Here is a 26490-nt window from a genome sequence, read left to right on the forward strand (position 1 = left end):
TACCTGAAGGTCACTATTCTCTTTTTTTCTCCTAGATTTGGGCATAGTGCATTTCACCAAGCCACAGCTCCTATCTGTATTAGACAGTGACATTAGACACACACTTTCTAAAGGGAATCTGGTGAAAGCCTCTCAAGCAGTTTTATTTGTACCAGATGGTAAAAGAGTGCAGTGGAATACTCAAAGAAACAGGGCTAACAATGCAAAGAACTCTATGCATGAGGTATTTGCTGTTCAGTAGTTCAAATGTTACTTTTAAGAGAGCAGAGATGAATATTTCTATCGTAATATGAGTGGGGGTAGTGCTACTTTCTTAGTGGAGGGGCAGTTGCAGGGAATGGGTTTGAAACTCATGGCTGTTAGAAAAATGTGCAGTCTGAAGCAGGAATCTGAATGTCTGAGGCAGATTGATTTTGCTCACTTTACTGGTCTATATAATGGGTAAGACTTCAGGGTTTCATGCCCCCACAGCCTTGAATAGCTCTGAGTAGTATAGGGACAGGGTCTTTTAAACTCACTGCTAAGGATAGGGTCTATGCTTGCATTCTTTCCAGGCTCACAATATTCAGTGAAGTGAAGGTGAATTTTGGGTGTACAAAGATCACATGACTGCAGGCTTCCTTAGGCCTTTTCTACATATAAAATGGAGTAACTGCTGTGGAGATACTGAGAATAGAGGCTGCTGGCATGCTTTTGCCCCAGTACCAACTGGAACACTCCACCAAGGGAGAAGCATAGCCCAATACAGTCCTGTACAGAAACCCCCTATGGCATGGCTTGACATTAAGGAGACTCACAAGCACCACCCATAATGCTGCACAGCCTGTCCCTGTCATTTTGAAAGTGAGGGCAGCAAGGGAAAACTCTGTTCAAGCCATCTTACTGGAGCACAAAGTGTATGGTTTGGTTAAGTAGTGGGAGTGTCTTTTTCAACTGGGGCTCGCTGCTGAACAGCAAATGTGTATTAGGTCAGAGGCACACAGCCCTTGTATTTATTTTAATGTTAATATGAAAAAATGTTTAATTGTGGAATGTTTTAGTACATACCAATTATTCTGAAAAAGAATTTAGATTAGGCTAAAGCACTTAAATCCTGTCTTTCATTCCATGCACTCCCAGGAGTCTCACTGATTTAACTGGGAATTTTGGATGTACAAGGAATGTAGGATTGGACCTTCCAAAGCTCTACATAAATTTAAGTGATTATCCTGCCCTTGTTTCTGCTTGTGGCTTTGTTGGAATGCCTGTAAAAGGTACTTGCCAAAAGTAGAGACTGGTTTATTGTATTAAAAGAATGACCTATTGTCTTGTTAGACACCAGTGTTTACTTCCCCTCCCTTGAGCAACTGTATGTTTTACAATGGCCTTAACAAAAGTAGTCTGAAGTTTGTTTATACAAAAAATAAAGAGTTAAGTGCAAAACTTGTCTTTTGAAATGTAGGGAATTTTTAATGCAACTGATACCAAACCCACACAATCTGAGGGTTGCTTCATATTTTCCTTCATTCCATATCTGCAACAGATTGGGAAGGAAAATAAAATGTTTTTGTTGTGTTTCTCAAAACACCTATATGAGCTTCAGGTGGATACTGTGCCTTTATAGGCTATCCCATTGCTTGTAAGAAGTATCCATTTCTATGGTGAAGTCTGGTGCTCTTAACCAGTCATAATGAAAACACCCCCAAACTCTGATATACCTTTTAAAACAGGCCAGTGGTGCTGGATTGAAATGTTTATATTTGATTGGCAAATGTGGAGGGTTTTTTTAAATTAGGTTACATAACTGGCTTTTTTGGTCTAAAGAGCAGATTAAAGAATGTAAAACTCTACCTCCTGTATCACACTCAAGGAAGAAGAGCAGCCACACTGAACTTTCCATAGCCCTAGTTGGTTTGTTGTGGAGAAATGTTTCAGAATTGTTAGGAAAACCTTTGAGGTGGTCTTTTTCAGGTGACATCTCCACTCTAGCTGTTGACTACCCTCAGAACTTCCATATTCCACAGATGCAACAGCCTTGTAAAACATCCACTCCATCTTGGATGCTAGTGCCTCTGGACATGTTTCTAACAAAGTTGGATCTTTCTTTCCTTGTGTTGTTTATATGCAATCTTGCCTGATTAATGCCCTGGGTCTGCAGAAAGATATTCTCTTAGGTGGGGTCATTGTGCTCGCCTCATCACCTCATTGTTCACACTTCTAATTATGCAGTACCACCAAAGCTCAAACCCTCTGTATCTAGTGGAAGTATTCAGCCCCACAGGAGCGTTGATATGAACACAGATGTGTAGTCTAATTTGACAACATTGCAAGGTCTATCCAGCTCTTGATTTTTCATCTCCCTAAATAGGGAAAACTATTCACTTGTTTCACCACTTGATGACTGAGATCTAGCTGTGTACCCATCTTGCTTTGTTTTCCTAACATTGATCAGCATTCTATATTTCTTGCTGGCCATCATAAGTATGTTCTGAAGTTCAATGCAAACTAGGAGTTGGTGGCTGTTACAGCTGTAGGCCCTGCTTGGTGTCATCTAAATTTCCATTCTACATAGCTAGGGAGTAAGCCTACATATGTGATGAAGGCTGTTCCACTATCCTGATCTGCAGACACGTTCAAGGGGAGCTGTTGCTGCCTCTGGGAAGATTAGCCAGAGAGGGTACAAGTAGTCAGTGCCATTTCAGGTTCAGATTAGACTTTACATGCACCACAATGTAGGATCAACACCTGTGTGATTTGTGCCAAAAGCTCTAGTATTTTTTCCTCACTGCAGATGCTGTGTATTTGCAAAAATGCACTGGCCATATTAAATAAAGCTGTAACCATTGAACAGGTCATACTACTTTGACAAGCCGCATGAGTGGTAAAAATCTTCAATACTCTTACCATTGCTTGCATAGTGATGAACTCAACAGGCATTTGTAACTTATCCAGAAGACCTCACTGGCACAGAAGGCTGATTTCAGAATAACTTCAGTCCAAGCTTTGTTGCCTTTCAAATGCTTCAGAGTGGCTGTTTTTATCCCAAAATGTCTTGGGTTTGTGATACATATTTGTATCTTCAACAACGAAGAGAGAACCGCCCAAAAAACTTCCTAAAATAAACCATTTATTGAGAAACTTTTTTTGTAATTTCATTAATCAGCCTTTTGCATAACAAATCTGAAGCTGGGCAAAAAAACAGAGTAAAAGTTCACAGTCAGTGCACTCAAATAGGAGATTTAAAAAACAAGGTCCAGAACGCCTGATAACACTACAACTTTTTTCGAACCTAGAAAGTCCAAAAATACTACATATTAACATTACAGTTCTCACTTAAATGAGAAACATTTAAAGAAAGAAGAACAAAAAAGGTAATGGTCCATATACAGTAGTAATGGCACTTTCACTGAAACATGCAGCTTCTTTAAACTTGCAGACACTGTCACATGAGCAACATGTGTCAAGTAAAACATACAGGAGCAGCAGTAAAAGTGACGCTTGTCACTTGTGCAGTCTTCAGTCATGGTAAGTTAAAATTTTATACTGTTTCTTAGTACAGTCTTTATGTAAATATTACATACAGTAGTGATTAGCAGATACTTCGCCAGAGTACAAGAGGCCACATATTGAGTAACTTCATTCTTCATCTGTGCAAACCTGTGAAAGGAGGACACAAGACACTAAGTCAGCAATTAAAAGGAGTCTAATTTGTACAGACTGCAGTAAAGAAATCAGTAGGTCACCTCTTCTTCCCACACACTGTGGATAGTGTTTTTACAGTTTAACGCCCTCTTTTTTTCTCATTGATAATATGATACAAGTTAATGCCTCTGTATGCTATCCCCACCCATCAAAAAACTTTCCCATGAATACAAGTGCTTTCTGCTGACATGACTGATCCAATTGCATTACTCTAATTTGGTAAGACAAACAGTGTTCCTCCATAGAGCCAGGCAGCCTACAAGACGACCAAGGGAAAGCAGCCAGAATGTGTGGATTATACATGTTGACTTTGCAAGCTTTTTAAGCTAATTCGAACAGTGGCTGAGGAGGACAGATGGCCTGTTTTGTCTTTTTTCTGATTTTATGAATACATTTTAAATTGAATAATAACTTTTTTCATTATTTAAAGATCTTTTAAAACATTTATATAAGCTGTTCCAATCTTTTATGAACCAAACAAAATCTACATCCCACTGAACACCACAGTCTTTGAAATGGACAGGGCACTTCCATTTCAGGTGCTTGAAAACTAATCCCAACCACTAGAAAAAAAAAAAAACTAGAAAGTAGTCATTAAATAAAACTTAAACCCTGTCATATATAGTTCTCTGGCATAAAAAATTTAAATTGCTAGGGAATGGACTGTCATTGTAAATGTACTCTCTAAAGTTTTAGGTATGACTTCCATTAACAGCACAGCTGGTACTACCACTAAATTCTCATAAGGTGTTTTTAAAATTTAAAGATAGACACAGAATAAAGCAACCTTGACACCTAAGTTAGTAACAGCCCTTCAAACTCAATGATGAAAGTGTACTATAAGATGTAGAGACTCCAGTGTAAGTTTGCTGCAGCCACACTCCTTTAAGAAAGTATGTACCAACCTAAATTATTAGCTATGAAAATAACTGAAGAGCTTTTCATTCAGATATTGGATAGTGCCTGTAAACCACGTGTGTTTTAAAATTCTTGTGTTCTGTCTAGTATTGACTTAACATTTTCACTATCAGGAGGCAATGCCCTACAGTTGTACATGCATTCAAATAATTTACATCTCTCTCATTCCTATCTACTACGATCCTGGCACTAAATCAATTTGACAAACCTTGACAAATGGATGATCAAGGAGCTGGCTAGCTGTCCATCTCATCTTTGGATCACTTTCCAGGCAGTGAGAAAGGAAGTCTTTTCCTTCTGGGCTTACCCTTTCAGGTATAGGAGGCTTATGACCCATCCCCACTTTATACATGATCTGAAAGTTGTGCTCGTATTCATGCCAGGGTCTCTGCAACAAATAATAAAATTGCTGAATGCAAGGTTTGGTAAATGGGTCTGTTAGCCAATAGTGAAAGTCTTGAAATGATTGCAGGACATAGCTTAATGATGACACATACCCCAAAAATTACGCAAGGGGAGGAGAAAATGCTATGGTCAAGAAGTTATTAAACATTTAGACCCAAGGAACACAAATCTCCCTTGCTCTAGGTCCACAAACAAACGACTCTTCCATCCCAAAATGTTAATGTATCATAGAATCACTGGACTGGAAGAGACCTCGAGAGATTATCTAGTCCAGTCCCCTGCACTCATGGCAGAACTAAGTATTATCTAGACCATCCCTGACAGGTGTTTGTCTAACCTGGTCTTAAAAATCTCCAATGATGGAGATTCGACAACCTCCCTGCCACACCAAGTCAGTCTTAGTCATTGGAAATAAAAATGTATACAAGTCTGCAAACTTGATTTTTCTTTGGGGGATGCCAACTAGTAAATGAATATCCATTTTACACTGTTCAATGAGGAGGATTGCACCAGCCTCTTTTACAAATAGCTGAGCCTGTATTATAGAGCATTCTGAACCAGTCTGGTATGTGAAATGTTCTTACCTTGCCAGTAACCATCTCTATTACAACACAACCCAGACTCCAGATGTCTGCTGCACGGCCATGCCCTTCTCCTTTAGCTCTAGTAATTACCTCAGGTGCCATGTATGCTTTGAAACAACACATATGGTGGCGTCAATTTATACAACAGAAGGAACAGAATGTACCTAAATAAAGTGATTAAACTGAGCAATCAAATGCTTTTCAATACATCTGCAGTCAATTACCACGGGTTATTCCTTTCTGTTCTAGGATGTCATTTACTGGCTTCTTGAGTTCTCTGAAATAGTCCCAGCATAAATGTTTTTAAGTATAATAGTTAACAGGACTGAAATGGTACATATTTTTTCAGTTATTTTCCTTTGCTTAAAAAAAAAATTCAACACCAGTGCAAAAGAACCCTATGCCATTTCCATAAGGGGGCAGAGGAAGGTATCTTCTTCAATAGAAAAAAAGGGGACACTCCTATGAAATGTAGTTACACACTCTTCCTGTGCAGATGCAGTCTTACCTCTCTAGAATTCAGTAACCCAATTAAATCCAAGTCCTCCAAATGTACTCAGTGGGAGTTCACACAAAGGATTGAGCCCATATTCAATACACTGAACCAAATTCAGTGCTGATGTAATTGTGACTTCCACAGAGTTGCAGCTACTTACCCCTGGTCTTAATTTAGGCTATCGTGTTTAGTGATGCAAAAAATCAATGTCAAGAATAGAAAGTATGACAACGATGATTTGATGTTTATCGAGTCAAAGAGAACAGTACAGCTCTGTCCACTTTCCTCTGAATAGGAGTGAGTTTTCAGAAGCTATATACATCTTTTGTTCCGTTTAAACTTTTGTTTGTTGTGCTATACTTGGGGCCTTCCTCTCTATGTACACTATCAGTTAAAGTTGCCCCAGGCACCCCTCCCCGATAAGGTCACACCAAGCTCCACTCAAATTTGTCACCAGCATTGTCTTTCGACAGAAGGTTTCACTAGTCAGAGCTAAACGTGTTCATAACATTTCAGCACGTTCTTCCTCACCTGCAGTCCCCAGAGTACTGTTCACTTCTCCAGGCATTGTCTGTGTGTTGTTCTTTAATTTTACTGAGCAACCAAAGTCTCCCAGCTTAATCAGTCCTGATGAGGTAAGGAAGATATTGGCTCCTGGGAAGTGCAAACAAAACAAAACAAATTAAACAACTTGTTAAATTTCTGCTTACTTGAGAGGTCGGGACATTTCAGCATAGTGTGCTAAGACAAATGGCATAAAGTAAGTGACAAATGTGTTATTTGGCAGTACTCCAGAGATGATGCATTCTTAGCACAAACTGGCCTTTTGCTCGGCATCTTCTGTAAACACTAAGGCTAGGCAGACCGATGAAGTCCACCGATCAAGTCAGTATGATCCAAGAATTAAATTTCATGACAAAGCAAAACAAAGTGTCCAGGACGCTAGGTGGCCCAGTGGGTTAATTCATCAGCCTTACAAATGTTGGAGGCCTGTGTTCTTGTGCCATTTTTGGGCACAAGGAATCTGGGGCCTTTCATTCTAATCTCATCACAAAATCTGCCTCTATTGGCAGGCCCAAGACTATCAGTCAGGAATGAGATGTAGTGGCACAGCTGTGTAAGGAAACCCAGATGGTCATTTCTACTCAACTTTTTATAAAAAATTTTTATAATGGTTATAAAAAAGTTTGAATTTTTCAAAGTGTTCATTCTCTTCTGAACAAAATATTGGTGTTGACAAGAATGAAACCACCCTCCTAGGAATTCAGGAGTCCTGGTCGATTACATTCAACATAAGTGCAGAATTCCTTTTGACAAAGGAATGAATGCTCTGCTCCTTGCACATTTCACAAAATCACATTCACACTCCATCCTTAGGAGTGAATTATTTTTGGTGGGATTTTTAACCGATCTAACACTACTTTTAAGAAGCCTCTGTGATGGTTAACAGATTCAAAATTGGCCTCCATTAAGAATGTGAAGGAAGTTAACGCTGTAATCCTACGTCTGAAATAGTTATTAGATTGCCAAAATGACAGCTGCATAACTGGACAGCTGCCAGGTGCTCTGTTAAGTGATTGCTCAAACGCTGGTATTATGGGTTTCCTTGCAAGCAAGGGCTCATACATGCTCATCATGGCATCCCTCACTGTAACAATCTGCTCAGTACAAGTGAGCTAGATAGTAGGATTCCATTATACTGCAGTGTCCTATCTAAAGCACTTGGGTCCCAATTCACCACTATGGCCAGCCTGGCTAATGGAGCTTACACCACTGCGTTATCAGTAGAGCCTTACCAAATTCACAGCCATGAAAAATGTGCCACGGACCATGATATCAGATCTTCCCCATGAAATCTAGCTCCTACCATGCACCAGGCTCCAGCTGCTAGTCCCAGCAGGGCTGGTGAAGGATGGGACTTCCTCTTCCCCTCCACGACCACTCTCTGGGGGAGATCTGACCCACCTCCCCCGCCCCCCTCAGCTGCAGGAAGCTCCGCCATTGCACTGCCTTCAGAGCTGGGTTCTGAAGGCAGCAGCCGTGGAGCTTCCTGCAGCTGGGAGAGGCTCCCAGAAATGGGTCTGATCTTCCCCCAGCCGGGCCCGGGCTCCTAGCTGCTAGTCCCAGCCAGGCTGGGGAGGGACAGGACTTCCTCTTCCCCTGCACAGCCACCCCAGGAGGGGAGGTGGAAATCAGACCCACCTCTGGGTACTTCCCCCGGCTGCCGGAAGCTCGGCAGCACAGAAGTGAAGGTGGCAATCCCTCGACACCCCCCCCCCCGGCCCCACAAGTGCTTTGTGTCCTCCCCCTCCCCTCCAGGATTACAACACCATGAAATTTCAGATGTAAACATCTGAAACCATGAAATTGACTATTTTAAAAATCCCATGACTATGAAATTGACTGAAGTAGACTATGAAGTTGGTAGGGCCCTAGTTATCGGGGATAGTGGAGTTTTGTACCACTATCCCCTATCCCACTCCTGATACAGTCCCTTTTCCATAGCCAGAGACGTTGCTTATTTGTAGGAGGTGACTACTGTGCCTCTGCCACTTTACATGAGTAGAGAGTTCCCCTATGTGGAGTGGAAGAGTTCTCCAGAAGGAATCACTGGTCATCTTAAATTCAGTTTGCTTCATATAGGAGCTGGAAGGTGAACTTAGTGGAGAACCTGGCCCTTGGTGACCAGCATTCATCTTCATTTCAATATCGTGCCAATCCACATGCTTAGAGCAAACACGTTTAGAAGCAGCAGGACACTATGCAAATCATGCAAAATCTTGAGTAATAATGAGTGATCACAATGAAGCTCTCAGTTGGTTGGTGGTGGGTCTCTCAGCAGAGATGCTGAAACCTTAATGCTGTAACTTTAGTGGTGACTTTTCTTGATGGAAAATGAGTGGCACACATGGATCAACAAAATGGCTCCCTGCAAATGTTATATCCCGGCATTGTCTCAGGTTTATCCATGCTTACTAGCCTTCTATCCATATCACACACACAGGTATTTTTGTGCTCATCTGTGCACTATGTCCTCCCACCAGTTCCCCACTTTTGCTTTGCGTTGCACAGAGGGCAGTGCAGGACCCTTTGTCTCCTGTACCTATCTAAAATATTCTCCAACCTCCAGTTAGTGCATTTTTAGCTCTTCCATGAAGAAACCCAAGAAACCAGAAAGGAAATGTAAATAGTCCTGAAAATGCTCAGTTTATGGAAAGGCAGTGCAGTCCCATGACGTTGGGACTCTTCTTCTCACTCAGCGGGTTCCTTGACAGCTATCAAAGCATTTAGAAACAAAAGTTTAGATATTATTTAAAATAAGGGAGGCAGAAACATTATATGCTTCATAACACTAAAAGGAAAAAATGAGTAGCATGAATAAATTCCATTTACAGGCTTCTTTTGATTGTCAACAGAATCTGTACCTGTTGGGAAAGAATGGTAATTTACCTTACAGTAACTGTGGTTTTTAGTGATGTGTCATCTACATATATTGTCCTCTGTATGCACGTGCCCCTCACGCTTGAGATTGCAGTTTTCTGGCCAGCTGTATCCATTGGGGCCATGTCTGTGCTCTGAATGTCCTTGCACCCTCCCCCCACCGGAGGACATTAAGGGCAGGACAGGGCCAACCATCCCTCAGTTCCTTTGCCAATACATAATTCAGGTGTTACCATTTCCATAGCAGGGAAGGAGCATAGGTCATGAAAGATGTGGACAACACATCTCAAAGAACCACAGTTACTGTAAGTTACCCGTTTTTTTTGTGTTTTGGTTTGGTTTTTTTGAGGGACTCGCCCATATGTATTCCACTTCTGATGACTCTCAGCAGTGACCTGATGTGTAGGAGGTGGGTGCTTGGAGTCTACCCAAACAGTGACTGTAAGACAGCTCTGCCAAAACAAGCACGATGCCCCTACAAGGGAACAGTATTCTATCAATGTATGTTATTGATGCCAAGGTAGCTGTCCTTCAAATTTCAGAGATGGCTACACTTCTCAAAGAAGCCACAGATGCTGCCTGTTGTAGTAGAAAGAGAGCCTGAGATATAAGGCCTTGTATCAGAGGCTTGAGGCCTGAACTAGTGGTTAAAACTTTGCTGATATAAAGTAAAGTCAGGTTGTGAGCAAGAGGCAAGCCCTGCTCACAGAATCTAGCAAGAACAGGGCTGACGGTGCAGAAACATACATTCCTAAGAAGTGCTAGACACACCACTCAGGCAAACACGTTCCAGAAAGGTAGTACCAGAAAACCCCAATATCAGATTGATACAAACACATTCCCCATAGAGAAGAGGAACACATTGACCTCTCTGAAAGATAAGCTCAGGATGATGGATAGAGATGTTGTGATCTAACCAACATGTACACGGTAATGGGTGGTAACAACCCATGTCAGAAGGGCAATACATAACTTGTTTGTATTGCTGTATAAAATGAAGCATCAAAGGAAGCGTCTCTGTCTGCCCAAGGGGATAGTGGACAGTCCCGCCACTAACTGAGCCAATCCATTGGCACAAGCATACATGTGTTAGTATTCCTGTAACCACTGAGCCGGGGCATTAGCACCGTGCTTCGTCAGCAACAAACCTGAGCAAGTTCCTTCTCTGAAAACTGAGTCTGTGGATTGATTGGGCAGTTCAATAAAGTCTGCTATCTCCGCTATCTACACAAAGCTGGGGCAGCTTACAGAGTGAACACACACACACGCAACCAAACATCTATCAGCACCTGTGTTCTAGTCAAATGAGCTCTGACCTGACTAGGCTGCCAACTTTATACTCTCACAAAACCGAACACCCTTGCTCCGCCCCCTGCCCCACCCTTCCTCCGAGGTCCCACCCCCCCGCTCACTCCATCCCCCCCTCCCTCTGTCGCTTGTTCTCCCCACCCTCACTCACTCACTCATTTTCACTGGGCTGGTTGAGGGGGCTGGGGTGCAGGAAGGGGTGCGAGCTCCAGGGTGGGGCCAGAGATAAAGGATTTGGAGTGCAGGAGGGGGCTTCGGGCTGGGACGGGGGTTGGAGTGCGGGGGGTGTGAGGGTCTGGCTGGGGGTGCAGGCTCTGGGGATGAGGGGCTTGCGGTGTAGGAGGATGCTTCGGGCTGGGTATGAGGGGTTCGGAGTGCGGATGGGGGATCAGGGCTGGGGCAGGGTGTTGGGGTGTGGGGGCTCCGGCTGGGGTGCAGGCTCTGGGGTGGGGCTAGAGGTGCAGGAGGGTGCTCCGGGCTGGGACCAAGGGGTTCAGAGGGAGATCAGGACTGGGGCAGGGGGTTGGCGCACGGGTGTTGGGGGGAAGAGAGCTCCGGCTGGGGGTGCAGGCTCTGGGGTGGTGCTGGGGATGAGGGGTTTGGGGTGAAGGAGGCTGCTCCAGGCTGGGATCGAGGGGCTCAGAGGAAGGGAGGGGGATCAGGAGGTTGGGGCACAGGCTCCGGATGGCGCTTACCTCAAACAGGTCCCAGAAGCAGTGGGATGTCCCCCCTTCGGCTCCTATGCAGAGGCGTGGCCAGGCGGCTCTGTGTGCTGCCCTGTCCGCAGGCACTGCCCCCGCAGCTCCCATTGGCTGTGGTTCCCAGCCAATGGGAGCTACGGAACTGGCACTTGGGGCGGGGACAGCATGTGGAGTCCCCTGGCTGCCCCTATGCCTAAGAGCTGGAGTGGGGACATGCCGCTGCGTCTGGAAGTCACGTAGAGCCAAGGCAGGCAGGGAGCCTGTTTTTACTCAAAGTCTGAGATCACTTTAGGTAAAAAAAAAATTTGGATGGGGTCTTTGTCCTTGTTGAAGACAGTGTCTGTCATGACTGCCTGCTTCTCCTCTACCCTTTGAGCTGATGTGATCACTAGTAAAAAGGCGGTTTTTACTCAAAGATGGTATCGATAGCATGATGCTAAGGTGGACATATCAATACCTAGCTAAAACTACATTGAGATCTGAGGGAGGAGGGAGCTCCTGTACTGGAAGAAAAGCATGAATTAGGCCCTTGAGGAACTTAGCTACTGTTGAGTGTGAGAATCTTATGTCACTCGGGACTGGAATATGATGGGCTGAAACTGCTGCGAGGTGCACTCTGATATAAACAACAGATAATCCAGAGTTCTTGAAAAATAACAAATAGTCCAGAACACAGAGGATCAGATTCTCCGAAGGGGAGAGGTGCTGTAGCATTGCCTAAATACAAATCTTTTGCACTCAGCTGCATACATCAGTCTTGGGCAGACTTTTCTGCTTTGTGTTACAGACAGGGCCCTGATACTATTTGTCAGCTCTCTTGGATGTAAGTGGAATTGATTATGGTATCTGCCACAGACATTGTGCTGGCTCCAGCAGGATCTCTCTGATTGCCTTAGCCAACCTCTCCAGCACGAAGGAGCAAAGAATTCACAAAAGCTTATATGACTTCACCTGTACAATCTCCACAGGGATTTCCAGAGCATCTGCCATCCTATGCAGAAAGTCCTCAAAAAGCTTTATAATTGTCAGGATAGGAGGAAGTACAGGAGCCAAAGCTTCATCAGGCAATGAAGAAGAGACAGCAGCTGGGATGAGTTCTGCTATCTGTTGATGTTCATCAGATGGCGGTGGTTGTTGCTGAGGCTCAATGTGAGGCCCTGGGGGCTGATGATGATGTTGCACACTAAGGGATTTTACTGGAGACTAGGCCCTGCCCTGAGAAAAAGCTTTTGAGGAGAGTCTCCTTGTTGGGTGTAACCCCCATGGGGTCCAATATGGCCAGGGTTGGGAGCCACGGGAGGAAGGAGAGAAGGGCAAAGGGGGGGAAAGCGGGGAAATACCAAGAGGACTGTCTTTCTATAGATCCCCTTTGCCTGTGATAGTTAATGGGACCTAGAATCTCTATCAGATGTGTATGGGTTTTAAGCAGACCAAGATCTTCAGGAGTATCCAGGACAGGCTCCTCTACCCTTCTTGTCAGCTTCAGAGGAGTGCGCCTGAGGGCTAGTGAAGTTTTTCTAGGTGTCCCTTGGTGTGCTATAAGGAGTTCCCTCATCTGTGCCCCGGAAACACTCAGTATCAATATCAATCCAGCAATCAGTTCAGAGGGGTACCCTCACTCCAGATGTTAACAGTGGTGACTCAGGAAACACCGATACCATGAGGTCACTTGGTATCGTGAATCTCTGTGCCAAGAAAATCAGTACCATGACATTATGGAACTGGGGTAAAAATCTGTCTGGGGATTGGTCCTGCTTTGAGCAGGGGGTTGGACTAGATGACCTCCTGAGGTCCCTTTCAACCCTGATATTCTATGATTCTATGAGCACCACGTTGGAAACAGACAGCACTAGAGTGGGAGGTGCCAAAGACGTTGGTAGCGAAAATGTTGGTGCCAGCACCAAAAGTCCCAGCATCAGTACTAAGAGCCCCGTTGATGCTACTGCAATTCCAGAAATGGATGCAGCTTGAAACTGTTCCATGGTGACCAGAGTCCTTTATGCTGCCACAGGCCATATGCTATGCTTTGATAAGAATAAGTGAGGCAACTTTAGGTGCCTCTTGTTACTTAGACCCTTGGAAGCTGACCTATGCCTGCACTCTTTTGTAGAGTGGTGCTCTCTCTCACACCTCTCAGTAGCTGATGACAAGGACCTGAGAGGAGAAACAACAGAACAGGTCTCTTTAGAAGGAGATACATGGGAGCTAACAACGGAGCCACAGCTCACTGGAGCACTCTTAGATGAAGAATGCTCTGTTCCTGGAGGGGCCTGTTTACCAGGATCAGAAGCAGGTCTCATTGACTTGTCAAATAAGAAAAGTTTCAGAGGAGCTACCCCTCAACCGTCTGTGTTTGTTTTGAAAATCATCTGCAGACTGAACACTTGTCAGGAATATGCCTTTTTCCCCAGACAGAAGAGGCATCTTGTATTCCCATCACTGAAGCGGATAGCTCTCTCCCAAGAGGGACAATATTTTAGACGGGGAGATTTGGTTTCAGCCATAAGGGCTGAAGTCTAGTACCAGATATAAACATTAAAAAAAACAAACAAACAACAAAAACAACAACCAAAAAAAAAACCCCTCAAAAAACATACCTACTAATACTAATTAACTGCTGTGTATGCCAAGATATGTAGCTGTATACAAATAACGCTAGCCAAGTGCAAGAGATAGAGGCATTGCTTGCAGTTCCGCCCGGCAGCCATGTGCAGAAAGACAGAACTGAGAGACTGTCGGCCCCAGTCGGCCCTTTATGTCTTCAAGTGGTAGGGAAGGGCAGGGGGGCACAAGCATTGCTCCAAAGGACACTAGTGGCCAAAAGATTCCAATCCAACACCAAGAGTGGAATAGATATGGACAATCACTCAAAGACGAACTGGGTATTTATTGCTAACAGAAAGATTCACCAAAAGATGATGCCGGCTGGGCACTAGGGATCTAATGCTATGGGAATGGGCTGTATCTCCGCCTCTCTGTTATAGGATTCCCCTCCCCCCATAAAAATAGAAGCATTTGACCACTTGATTTGTTTTATGGGGACCCTAGTAGGACAACAGAATAGAGCCTGCTTCACTGCCCTGAGTTTGAGAACGTGTATATAACATGAGTTCGGGGAGATGATTTACAATGTGCCATCTGGCAACCTACATAAATCCCTAATCTGATTTATCCAAGGAAATTACGGAGTAGGAGTGGTGCAAAGATGCCCTCTTTGTATACCTGACCTTCCTGCTGTCACCATGTGAGCACTACCTTAACATTAAGGATTAGGGAAGTCCAAGCACTGACCGTTATCAGATATAGCTTCAACATTTGAAGCTGGAATGTTCCCAAGGAACACTCCTGTAATACTGGACATTAGGAAGCTCTGTCAGTGGAGATCCTGTTAGATGATGCAGTGATACAGCTCCCTGAACTGCTGGATAAAAGTTCTCACTTCAGTGTTTCTCTTGGACAAGAGGAAGACACTCTCCTTGTCAGTCTAGAAGTGCGTCCCAAGGTTAACGAAACACTGCACTGGTGCAAAAGGAATCCTGACTCTGTTCATGAGACCCAGTTTCTGTAATAGGCCCTGGGTTTTATCACAGCTAACCTGGTCTTCCAGGAGGGAGGAACCGTCTACTAAATACTTATCTAAACAAGGAATGATCACCATAGATATGAGGTTATGGGGAATACAGAGCTGAGTTCACACCTGGACAAAATGCCTTGACCAGCAGGGAGAACAGGAAAGGAAAGAATGCTAGGGGAGGGCAGTGGAGGAGAAGAGAGAGCAATTATCTCCTAAAAAAGCCAAAGCTGACTCAAGAGTGGCCTACCTGGGTGGGAGGCCTCTGGGTCATGGACAGTTCTTTCCCAACTGAGGAACACGAGGCCAAAGGAACAAGAGCAACTGGGAATCTCCTAGACTGCTGCGATGATTCAGAACCCTGTGAGCAAGAGGGACATAGAAACCCAGCATGGTTGGGTTGTATTGCCTTGTAAACTGAGCATTTAACGGGAATAATTTGTGTGAAGTTTTTTCCTTTCCTTCTCTGGTTTCTCTACCATTGCTGAGGAAAACAAGTCACACTAAACAAAAATAGACCAGCTAGACTAGGAGAATGTTTTGAAAGGAGCAGGAGACAAGAAGCCGTGCTATTGATCATGTGGGATCATGAGGGGGTTTCTATGAGCACGCCAAAAATTCTGCAGTTTTTGTAGCTCCAGCCTGTTCACTGGAAGAGATGGCTGAGAGCAAAACGTGTGTAGACTAACATGCATCAGAGAATCATTGGATAGGTCTAATTTTAAACTTATTTCTTTTCATAATCTCTCTAACGTAAAACAGCAGCCTTTCACCACTATGACGACTCTACCATCCCTTTGAAATCCTAAACTTGAGAACCACAGAGAAAATATTACGATCAAATTATCTTTTTGATACTCTTCAGCTCCCAGAGAATTCCATCATTTCTCGAAAAGCCCAGAATAAAAATATACCAGATAAGTTACACTTCTAACACTAGTATTACTGTAAGGACCAAATTCTGTCCCTGGATGGAGCCACAGGGCTCCAGTGAACTCAAAGAAAGTTACATAAGTGCACCCAGGGGCAGAATTTGTCCCTAATTTTGCAACCCGGTGTGCCAACATTTCAAGCTCAATGCGTTAAATAAAAGTGAATAGCCACTAATGCAAGCTTATCAACTGTCCAGTGCCTGGGCAGGGCACGTTAACATAATTACTGCTCTAGAGCAGAGAACTTGCCTTAAATCCCCACAGATGCTTTAGGCAATACTTACTTACAACACTGTAAAGCAACATTACCTTAACTTTTTTAAAAAACAATTTACCTTTAATGTCCCGATGAACTATACCATGTTCATGTAGCACATTGATAGCAATCGTGATTTGCTTCGTGTAGAGCCTAATGACATGTTCCTGAAGGCCCAGCCTTGACACCTCTTCCAGAGTGCCCTCATCACAGTACTCCATGAAGATATACATTTCTTCCTGTTGTGGGAACCAAATTAGATTCCTTTGGTGCTTGTGCTGGTATTATTTCTAATCTTAATTTCTATTCAAATTTTAATGTTTACCCATAGCCTCCTCCTACCTCCTTGCTATTTGTGAAACAGGGTCACAAGAACTGCCATGCTGGGTCAGACGAATGGTCCACCTAGCCCAGTGGCCAATGCAAGATGCTTTAGAGGTAGTGAACAGAACAGGGCAGTTTATCGAGTGATCTATCTCCATTGTCCAGACCCAGCTTCTAGCAGTCACAGGGTTAGTGACACCCAGAGCACAGGGCTGCAACCCTGACCACTGTGGATCTATCCTCCATGAACCTAATTATTTTTTTAACCCTGTCATACTTTCAGCTTCACAACATCCCCTAGCAAGGAGTTCCACAGGTTGACTGCACATTGTGTGATGAAGTACTTCCTTTTGTTTGTTTTAAACCTGCTACCTATTAATTTCATTGAGTAATCACTGGTTCTTGTGTCATGTGAAGGGGTAAATACTTCCCTGTTCAGTTTCTCCAAACAAATCAAGATTTTATAGACCTCTGTTACATCTTCCCTCTATTCTAAGCTGAACGGTGCCAGTCTTTTTTCTCTCTCCTCATATGGAAGCTGCTCCATGCCCCTAATCATTTTTGTTGTTTTTTCCAATTCTAATATATCTTTTTTGAGATGGGATGACCAGAACTCCTCTCAGTAGTCAAGATGTGGACATACCATGGATTAATACCGTGGTTTTATATTTTCTGTCTTATTATCTATCCATTTCCTAATGGTTCCTAACATTGTTAGCTTTTTTGACTGCTGCTGCACATTTAGTGGATGTTTTCAGAGAACCGTCCACAATGACTCCAAGGTCTCTTTCTTGAGTGGTAACAGCTACTTTAGACCTCATAATTTTGTATGTATAGTTGGGATTATGTTTTCCAATGTGCATTACTTTGCATTTATCAACACTGAATTTCATCTGCCATTTTGTTGCCCAGTCACACAGTTTTGTGAGATCCCTTTGCAGCCTGCAAAGTAATTTTGTATTATCTGCAAACTTTGCCAACTCATTGTTTTCTCCTTTTCCAGATCATTTATGAATATGCTGAATGTCCTGTCCCAAGATAGATCCTTCGGGGACCCCATTACTTACCTCTCTCCACTATGAAAACTGACCATTTATTCCTACCTTTTGTTTCCTATCTTTTAACCAGTTACCGATCCATGAAAGGACCTTCCCTCTTTTCCCATGACAGCTTACTTTGCTTAAGAGCCTTTGGTGAGGGACCTTGTCAAAGGTTTTCTGAAAATCTAAGTACATTATATGCACTGGATCCCCCTGGTACACATGCTTGTTGACCCCCTCAAAGAATTCTAGTAGATTGGTGAGGCATGATTTCCCTTTACAAAAGCTCTGTTGACTCTTTCCCAACATATTGTGTTCATTTATGTGTCTGATAATTCTGTTCTATAGTTTGTCTGGTACTGAAAGTGGGTTTACCAGCCTGTAATTGCCAGGATCGCCTCTGAAGACCTTTTCAAAATTCTGTGTCCCATTAGCTATCCGCTAGTCACCTGGTACAGAGGCTGACTTAAGCAAGAGTTTACATACCACAGTTAGTAGTTCTGCCATTTCATATTTGAGTTCCTTCAAAATTCTTGGATACCATATGGCCCTGGTAATTTATTACTGTTTAATTTATTCCAAACCCTCCTCTATTAACATCTGAATCTGAGACAGTTCCTCAAAATTGTCACATAAAAAGAATGGCTCAGATGTGGGCATCTGCCTCACATCCTCTGCAGTGAAGACTGATGCAAAGAATTTATTTAGCTTCTCTGCAATGGCCATGTCTTCCTTGGATATGTCTACAATGAAATTAGACTCGGGCTTGTGGGGCTTGGGCAATTGTTTAATTGCGTGTAGACTTCTGGGGCTCTGGCTGTAGCCACGGCTCTAGAATCCTGCGAGGTGGGAGTATCTTAGTATTTACACTTCTTGTATTTGTATACAAGCACTTTTAAAATTTGTCAATATTGTCTGCCTTCATGAGATGTAACTGAATGGGATTCTCTCATTTCACTGTTTCTCTTCAGTTCCTACCTGTACTTTTTCAGCTTCTAGTCACTCCTCTTCAGAGCAGAGGAGTATCCCCTTTAATAACTCCTCCCCTAAGGGATAGGTCTGTCTGAATCATGTGCCCCTCCGCATCTGTCAGCTTTCCCCAGCCCTTAGTTTAAAAACTCCTCTTCAACCTTTTTAATTTTCCATGCCAGCAATCTGATTCTGTTTTGATTTAGGTGGAACCCATCCTTGCTGTATAGGCTCCTCCTTTCCCAAAAGGTTTCCCAGTTGCTAATAAACCTAAATTGCTCCTCCAAACACCATTGTCTCACCCAGGCATTGAGACCCTGCAGTTTGCTTGTCTAACTGGCCCTGCGCATGGAACTGGAAGCATTTCAGAGAATGTTACCATGGAGGTCCTGGACTTTAATCGCTTACGGAGCATCTTAAATTTGGCCTCCAGGATCTCTCTCTTACCTTTCCCTATGTCAATGGTACCTTCATGTACGGTGACCACCAGCTCCTCTCCAGCTCTGCACATAGGTCTATCTAGATTTCTTTAGAGGTCCACAGGCTTCGCACCTGGCAGGCAATTTGCCATGCAGTCTCCCGGTCATCACAAACCCAGCTATCTTCATTTCTAAAAATCAAACTTCCCATTGCTATTACCTGTTTCTTCCTAATAACTGAGGTTCCCTCTCCCAGACAGGTATCCTCAGTGTAAGAGGATACCCTGACATCATCTGGAAGGATGATCCCAACTATGGGATCATTTCCCTGCTTGAGGTTCTCCTTCCACGAGACTTTCATCCTCCTCAACAGCACAGAGGCTGTCAGACTGGGGATGGGACTTCACTACTGTGTTCTGGAAAGTCTCATTTCTGTACCTCTGTCTCCTTTAGCTCCTCCAGTTCCACCACTCTCTCAAGAGCCCATACTCAGTCTCTGAGGGCCATGAGTTGCTTGCCATCTGCCCACAAGGCAGGTAATCATACATGCTGCATTCTGTGCAATAAACCAGATAGCCCCCAGCTGCAGGACTTCTGCCTGCATTATTTTTACACTTGCAGGGTTTTTGATTTTGTTTCTTTGTTCATTTTTTGAGAGGGGTCAGTTTCAATTGGGATAACCTGGACTAATAAACCAGGCCTTCATGCAAATTTCATTGTGCTTTTCTAAGATTACAGACTGAACATCTGTATCATAGAATCATAAAAATGAAGGGCTGGAAGGGACCTCAAGAATTCATCCCCTCGCATTGAAGCAGGGCCATGTATACCTAGACCATCCTTGACACATGTTTGTCTAACCAGTTCTTAAATACCTCCAATGATGGGGATTCCACAATTCCACTCAGTAACCTATTCCAGTACTTAACTAGCCTTATAGTCAGAAAGTTTCCCCTAATTTCTAACCTCAATCTCCCTTGCTGCAAATGAATTTACATTCTCTTTCACATATGCATAAGATCTCCCATGCATGTAATTCTGTAACTATAAAGTTAGTTGTGACACCAAGTACTACAAGTTATAGATGAGGGGTTCTTGCCATCACCCAAACAACAAGTAGAGCACTTCATCATACTAGAATAAGATAATATACCTACATTTCCATAGCTTAAGAACTATAGTCATATTTTAAAAAGAAAATTTTGTAAACTAGCAAGTAGTAAACAAGATTAGTAATTTTACCCCCTCTTTTGCAGGTTCTGATATGATGGAATGTTTCAATTGCTCTGTGGGCCAGCTTTCAGTTTCTGTGCCTCTACTGAGGAGGTCTCATTTCTCTAACTCCTCACTATTTTCCAGTTTTAGTTTCTCATGAAAAGATGCTGAAAATGTCTGTGGTACGGTCACTATCGGTAACAAATATTAGCGGTTTGAAAATGTTGGCTTTTTGGAAGTGTTTACATAGCTAATTTGCACAGGAAGATTTCATACAAGCTAACATGCTTTTGGGGGGTGGGGAGGAGTGTTAAGACACTGGTGTGTCCTTTGCTATTACTAGTAGGGTGAGTTTTAGTGCTTTGATGTCTAACAGCTTTCTACAACTTACGTTTCAGGAAGAATTCTAGATTCAGGGAAGACAGAAATGATGCAGTTCACGGAGATTTCCTGGATAATTGGGCAAAATTACAGTTCTCAGAAGTGGGATAACTTGTGGTGTAGAACACACGACTCCATTTCTGAACTCCTAAAGGTTCTCTCCTAACTTTTATGAAAATCCAGTGATGAATGTTTGCTTACCCTGTGGAGCTCCACACCAAAGTAACGAACCAGATTAGGGTGCTTGATGCCTTCAAAAATTTTCAGTTCATCTGCAGTTTCTTTGATGGTTTTGTGATCGTTCGGTTGAAATCTTATCTGCAAAAGTGATTATTTTTCATTACTGCTGCTATTAACGTAACTGTGAAATAGAAAAACCACCAAGAGAGGAATAACAGCTAAGAAGCCATCTATAGACTTCTTTTGATATTTCTAGGAACAGATTTGGGGATATGATTTATAGACATCTACAAGGATAGGGTGTTGTCACTTAAACAAAAAACAAAAAACCGAAACAAGGCCCTTGTTTTAAGGAGCTTGCAATCTAACTCAGACAGAAACACCGGTGAGATCAGTGTAGAAAGGATTCACGAAGAAGCAGGCCACCAAGAGGGATTTGGAAGAGGTGTTTCCTTCATGCGCACAGTTTAGCTGAGGCTTTTCCAAGAGTAAGGTGTGGAATGGAAGGAGGCACAGAGTCAGGAGGCGTTGACTAAAAGAGCAGTTTTCATTAATATCCCAATGATGCCTTGTGATGGATTTGGAAAGGGGGGGGGGGCAAATACAAATTAGCAAAACAAAAAAAAATTCTTCTGAAAAAGTGACAACCCTAAGACAAAGTAAAGGTACATAGTGTTGCAATGGCCTGTTTTGGGACCAGCTCTGTTCAATATCTTCATTAACGTCTTAGATATTGGCATAGAAAGTACGCTTATTAAGTTTGCGGATGATACCAAACTGGGAGGGATTGCAACTGCTTTGGAGGACAGGGTCATAATTCAAAATGATCTGGACAAATTGGAGAAACGATCTGAGTTAAACAGGATGAAGTTTAACAAAGACAAATGCAAAGTGCTCCACTTAGGAAGAAAAAATCAGTTTCACACATACAGAATGGGAAGAGACTGTCTTTGAAGGAGTATGGTAGAAAGGGATCTAGGGTTATAGTGGACCACCAAATATGAGTCAACAGTGTGATGCGGTTGCAAAAAAAGCAAACATGATTCTGGGATGTATTAACAGGTGTGTTGTGAGCAAGACACGAGAAGTCATTCTTCCGCTCTACTCTGCTCTGGTTAGGCCTCAGCTGGAGTATTGTGTCCAGTTCTGGGCACCGCATTTCAAGAAAGATGTGGAGAAATTGGAGAGGGTCCAGAGAAGAGCAACAAGAATGATTGAAGCAAACCAAGCAATGGTACATGAATAGCATAATGGCCAACAAGGGTCAGGCTAGAGACTCTTGCCTATATGCTCGGGGTATTACTGATCGCCATATTTGGGGTCGGGAAGGAATTTTCCTCCAGGGTAGACTGGCTGAGCCTCTGGAGGTTTTTCACCTTCCTCCGCAGCATGGGGCAGGGATCGCTAGCAGGAGGGTCTCAGCCGATTGAAGTCACTAAAACACAGGATTGGGGACTTCAACGGCAGAGTCCAGGGAAGAGTCTTGCGGCCTGCAGCATGCAGGGGGTCAGACCAGATGATCATAATGGTCCCTTCTGACCTTAAAGTCTATGAGTCTATGAAGGTCTTGAGAACATGACCTATAAAGGAAGGCTGAAAGAACTGGGTTTGTTTAGTTTGAAAAAGAGAAGACTGAGAGGGGACATGATAGCAGTTTTCAGGTATCTAAAAGGGTGTCATAAGAGTAGGGAGAAAACTTGTTCACCTTAGTCTCTAAGGATAGAACAAGAAGCAATGGGCTTAAACTGCAGCAAGGGAGGTTTAGGTTGGACATCAGGAAAAAGTTCCTAACTGTCAGGGTGGTTAAACACTGGAATAAATTGCCTAGGGAGGTTGTGGAATCTCCATCTCTGGAGATATTTAAGAGTAGGTTAGATAAAGGTCTATCAGGGATGGTCTAGACAGTATTTGGTCCTGCCATGAGGGCAGGGGGCTGGACTCGATGACCTCTCGAGGTCCCTTCCAGTCCTAGAATCTATGAATCTATGACATTATGACTGGTTGTTTCCATATAACAATTTCAGAACATGAGGTTTCATACTTTGGTGAACAGTGATAAACAAATATAAAACGGTAACAAAAGTGACCAAGAAAGTTCAAATTCTTTTCTTTGCCAAATACTTTTCTAAAGTTTCAAAATTGTGAAGCTATGTGTGTTTGTAAACAAGCTCTCCCCATCATTTTTATTAATGTTCGTGATATTTGAGATATCTATTTTAACCCTTATTTCAGTGGTTTATGAAGCTTTGCTAAAAATATATTTTGGACTGAAGTTTTAAAAGTTTCTCCTTGACTCAGAAAGGCTTTCTTTCTTTCTTAAAGTCTGAAGAAACACCTAGAGGGAAAAAAGTTTGCTTTTCAATCAGTATATATATAAAAAAAAAAAAAACACATCACACACAAAAACTCTGAATTTTTTTTATACTCAAGGAGACTTGGTACTGAAAACTTCAAACATAGCTTGTATATAATCCTCAATGAGGAATGAATATTTTGAAAACAATTGGTGAGGAATAAGATTCTAAGTGCTAGAAAACAGCATAAGGAAAATAATATATTGGTACTAACTATTTAACCTATCAATATGAGGTCCATCCACAAGTGTGGGTCTCTCTTGCACTACCCTTAGTCTTTGCTCAAGGCACGCTCTTGAATGAATATATATGTTGATAATTTCGCCTAGGAAGGCTAAGAGGGACAGGGAGGGCTCCGAATGGGAAAAAGATAACCTTCTCTTAAACAACACCAGGGTGAACTTCTGGGAGTCAATGTTACAAGCTCAGTGGATGAATACTGGGACAGGAACAATACAAACGGGGCCTAATTCCGCCTTTTTATACAAATGTTAGACAACAGCGTTGTACATGCAAATCTGGGAACAGAATTGGGCCCAAAACCTGTATTACATTAGTGTCAAGTTGCTGTCAGAGGAATTGCTGGGAGCTATTCATACCAAGGCAACCTTCCAAATGTAAGTATAAGGATGAATGCAAAAAAAAAAAAAAAACCTGGCAAATATCTTATCAAGCGGAATGTAATACAAAACAGACAGAAGGTCTCAATTCAGTATATACATAAGTAAATCTATATATGAACATTCAGGACTAACCTGGACTTTCAGAAAAGTTATATGACTCAGCCTATATGAAGCAGGAACTCCCATTTCCCTGCTCTAATCATCTGACAACAATGTTCTGACAAGGAGACCTGTCAACTAAACTCATGCACATGTGGTTATGGAAACAGCATATGCATCATCAAAATTAAATAGCAGTGGCATGTGTAGGTAATGTACTCACTTCTTTCATTGCCATCAGTTCACCAGTGTCAACACTGATACATGTATAGACTTTCCCATACTGGCCTTCACCTATAGAATTACAATAAAAACAATGAACACCTCAAACACACTTCTCAGCCTAGCAGATTTTCTTCCTTGATTTCCTTTTTTATTTCAAAAGGATTTAAACTTGTAATGTTTGTTCAACATAATAAAGCAATTATAATCCTATGTTTAAATTGATTAAAAGTTAAGCACATTAACTCTAAGTTTTATCAGGAGTAGAACCTTCTCATGATTATGCAGTAATAGTCTGAGACATATACAGTCAGAATCAGTGGGGAAATAATCCTCTCTCTTGAGTGTGGCCAATAGTGACATCAGTAAGTGAAACTAGTCTACTGAAGTTAGTGCCAACATGTGTTGCATTTAACCTTGCGATATTTCCATGTGCAGAATACCCTACAACAGTGGCTCTCAACCCATTTTATCATTGTGGACCACATATGTAGCTCTTTATGAGTTATGTGGGCCGCATCCACACAATATATATACTACCTGTATGGCCCTGAGGATGTCACATGGGCTGCAGCTGTGTGCTGATTGGGCTGCAAGCGGCCCACAGGTTTAGAACCACTGCCCTAAAACATTAATGGGAGTTAAATATGTTCAGAGATTGCAGGATCAAGCACAAAATGAAGCTGTTCAGCACATGCTACTGAATTAATTCAGGTCATATATCAATTTTTGTTTCTAACTACTTGACCAGTGAAGATTTCACAGTAAATGCTATATAGGAAATGCAGTAATAGTCTGTGTTTAATATTCTGTATATCTTCCTTGTGTAGTAAAAGAAACCTTAATATCTACACCAAGATGTAAGATTTCAAATGCAAATCTTAAGGTGAAACAAGGTCTGAATACAGTAGTTTAAGCTACATGACAAGTCCATTACAGACTTACCAATTTTGTTTCCTCTCTGCCACTTGAAGGTCACCTTCCTTAGACCCACATGCATGATATTATCATAAGATTTGGGGGTATCACAGACTTGGCCAATGATGTTCTTCCTCCTCATTTCTCTGTATCTCTTTTCTTCAAACAACTGGACAGACTTCTGAACAGCATCAATAGGTCCTTGCTTGGAAGCAGTATCTAAAAAAAGCAGGGCACAAATTCATTGATTCAGAAACCTACACCCCTACATTTGAATTCAATGTATACTCCTTTGCCACTACTGTATTATTATGAGACCATGTTGAACAAGTGTTATGATGTACAATGCAACTGTTTTCTTAACAGAAGTTCAAACAATAAGCAAGCTGGAACTAAGGAAAGCAGAAAATACATGTTCTGGTTTCATATGAAACTTCTTACTTTGCAACTTAGATGAAAATATTAAACTATTTTTAATTCCCACTAACATAATTCAAAGAAGTTCGCTGCACTGAAGTAATAAACTTACAATATGATTTATCTTCATTTAGCCTTTAATTAAAGCACTGATTGTTAGTTTGGATATTAATAAAGTTGAGTTCATTACCATATTGAAACAGGGGAAGGAAGAATTTTAAGGTTTTACTTCATGTAGATTTGAAAACTTCTCTCAAATTTAAATAATTCTGAAGTATTGTGTGAACCTCTAAGTTCTTTATGAGCCTCTAGATCTAGAAATGTCATGTAACCCCAACTTCTCAAAAATGTCTTCTATCAACTGATGATAATAAGCATGCTGGCAACTATTAATACTAATTTTGTATATCAAGAACAATAGATAATGCATCAAAGAATACATACTGTTCTTTTGTTAGACTCCTCTGATATCAGAAATCAGTATTTTTCTGAAGTACAACATTAAGGATTTTTTTTTTTTTTAAATATACAGACTTAGCTAAGCTTGAAATATATTGCATTAAGTTGTGTCTCTTACCTTTGGTCTGATTGATGAGAGTTCGAAGCTCCCAACTCCTTCGGACTGATCCACTCAAGTCTCCTTTGGGATACAATGGTTCTGTAAAAACAGTAATGAGAGAAATTATGTGCCTAAAAATTGTTTGTTTTCATACTACTTTTAAGGTATGAACAGTGTTGCCATATTCAACAACAAAATCTTACATTTTACATTTCAGGATTAAAACACCTGATAATTTAACAACTCACACTGATCTTCGCTATGGTATTTGAGGCAACACCACAGCTAGTTACATTCTTTGAACTTTAAGACAATTTGGTATCTTTAGAAATAGTTATATAGAACACACGGCAGAAATTCAGCATCTGTATACATAAAAAATTACTGCATCGCAAAATCGTTTCACTATAAATAGTCAATCCAACCTAGTCAGTCTCCCCTTCAATATCAGGGACAGGTAAAAGGCAAACCAAGCAA

General features: G+C 42.1%; 1 protein-coding gene across 8 annotated transcripts in view; it reads right to left on the reverse strand.

The window, feature by feature from the left end:
* Window positions 1-3089: 3089 nt before the first annotated feature.
* MAP3K4 (mitogen-activated protein kinase kinase kinase 4) overlaps window positions 3090-26490 on the reverse strand; it is a 145440-nt gene continuing 122039 nt past the window's right edge. For 5 of the 8 annotated variants that reach the window (XM_034765276.1, XM_034765275.1, XM_034765273.1 and 2 more), the window contains 9 exons: window positions 26032-26112; window positions 25065-25256; window positions 24121-24191; window positions 20843-20959; window positions 16373-16532; window positions 6616-6738; window positions 5589-5695; window positions 4808-4987; window positions 3090-3636 (listed from right to left, as the gene is read on the reverse strand). In XM_034765276.1, coding sequence (XP_034621167.1) covers window positions 3616-3636; window positions 4808-4987; window positions 5589-5695; window positions 6616-6738; window positions 16373-16532; window positions 20843-20959; window positions 24121-24191; window positions 25065-25256; window positions 26032-26112 — 1052 coding nt within the window. In that variant the 3' untranslated portion in view covers window positions 3090-3615. Of the gene's footprint in view, window positions 3637-4807; window positions 4988-5588; window positions 5696-6615; window positions 6739-15355; window positions 15467-16372; window positions 16533-20651; window positions 20711-20842; window positions 20960-24120; window positions 24192-25064; window positions 25257-26031; window positions 26113-26490 lie in introns of those variants that run through there. The other 3 variants (XR_004645079.1, XR_004645080.1, XM_034765278.1) reach the window with 3 other exon arrangements.

The sequence above is a fragment of the Trachemys scripta genome, chromosome 3 (genome assembly GCF_013100865.1).
Source record: "Trachemys scripta elegans isolate TJP31775 chromosome 3, CAS_Tse_1.0, whole genome shotgun sequence".
NCBI lineage: Eukaryota > Metazoa > Chordata > Testudines > Emydidae > Trachemys > Trachemys scripta.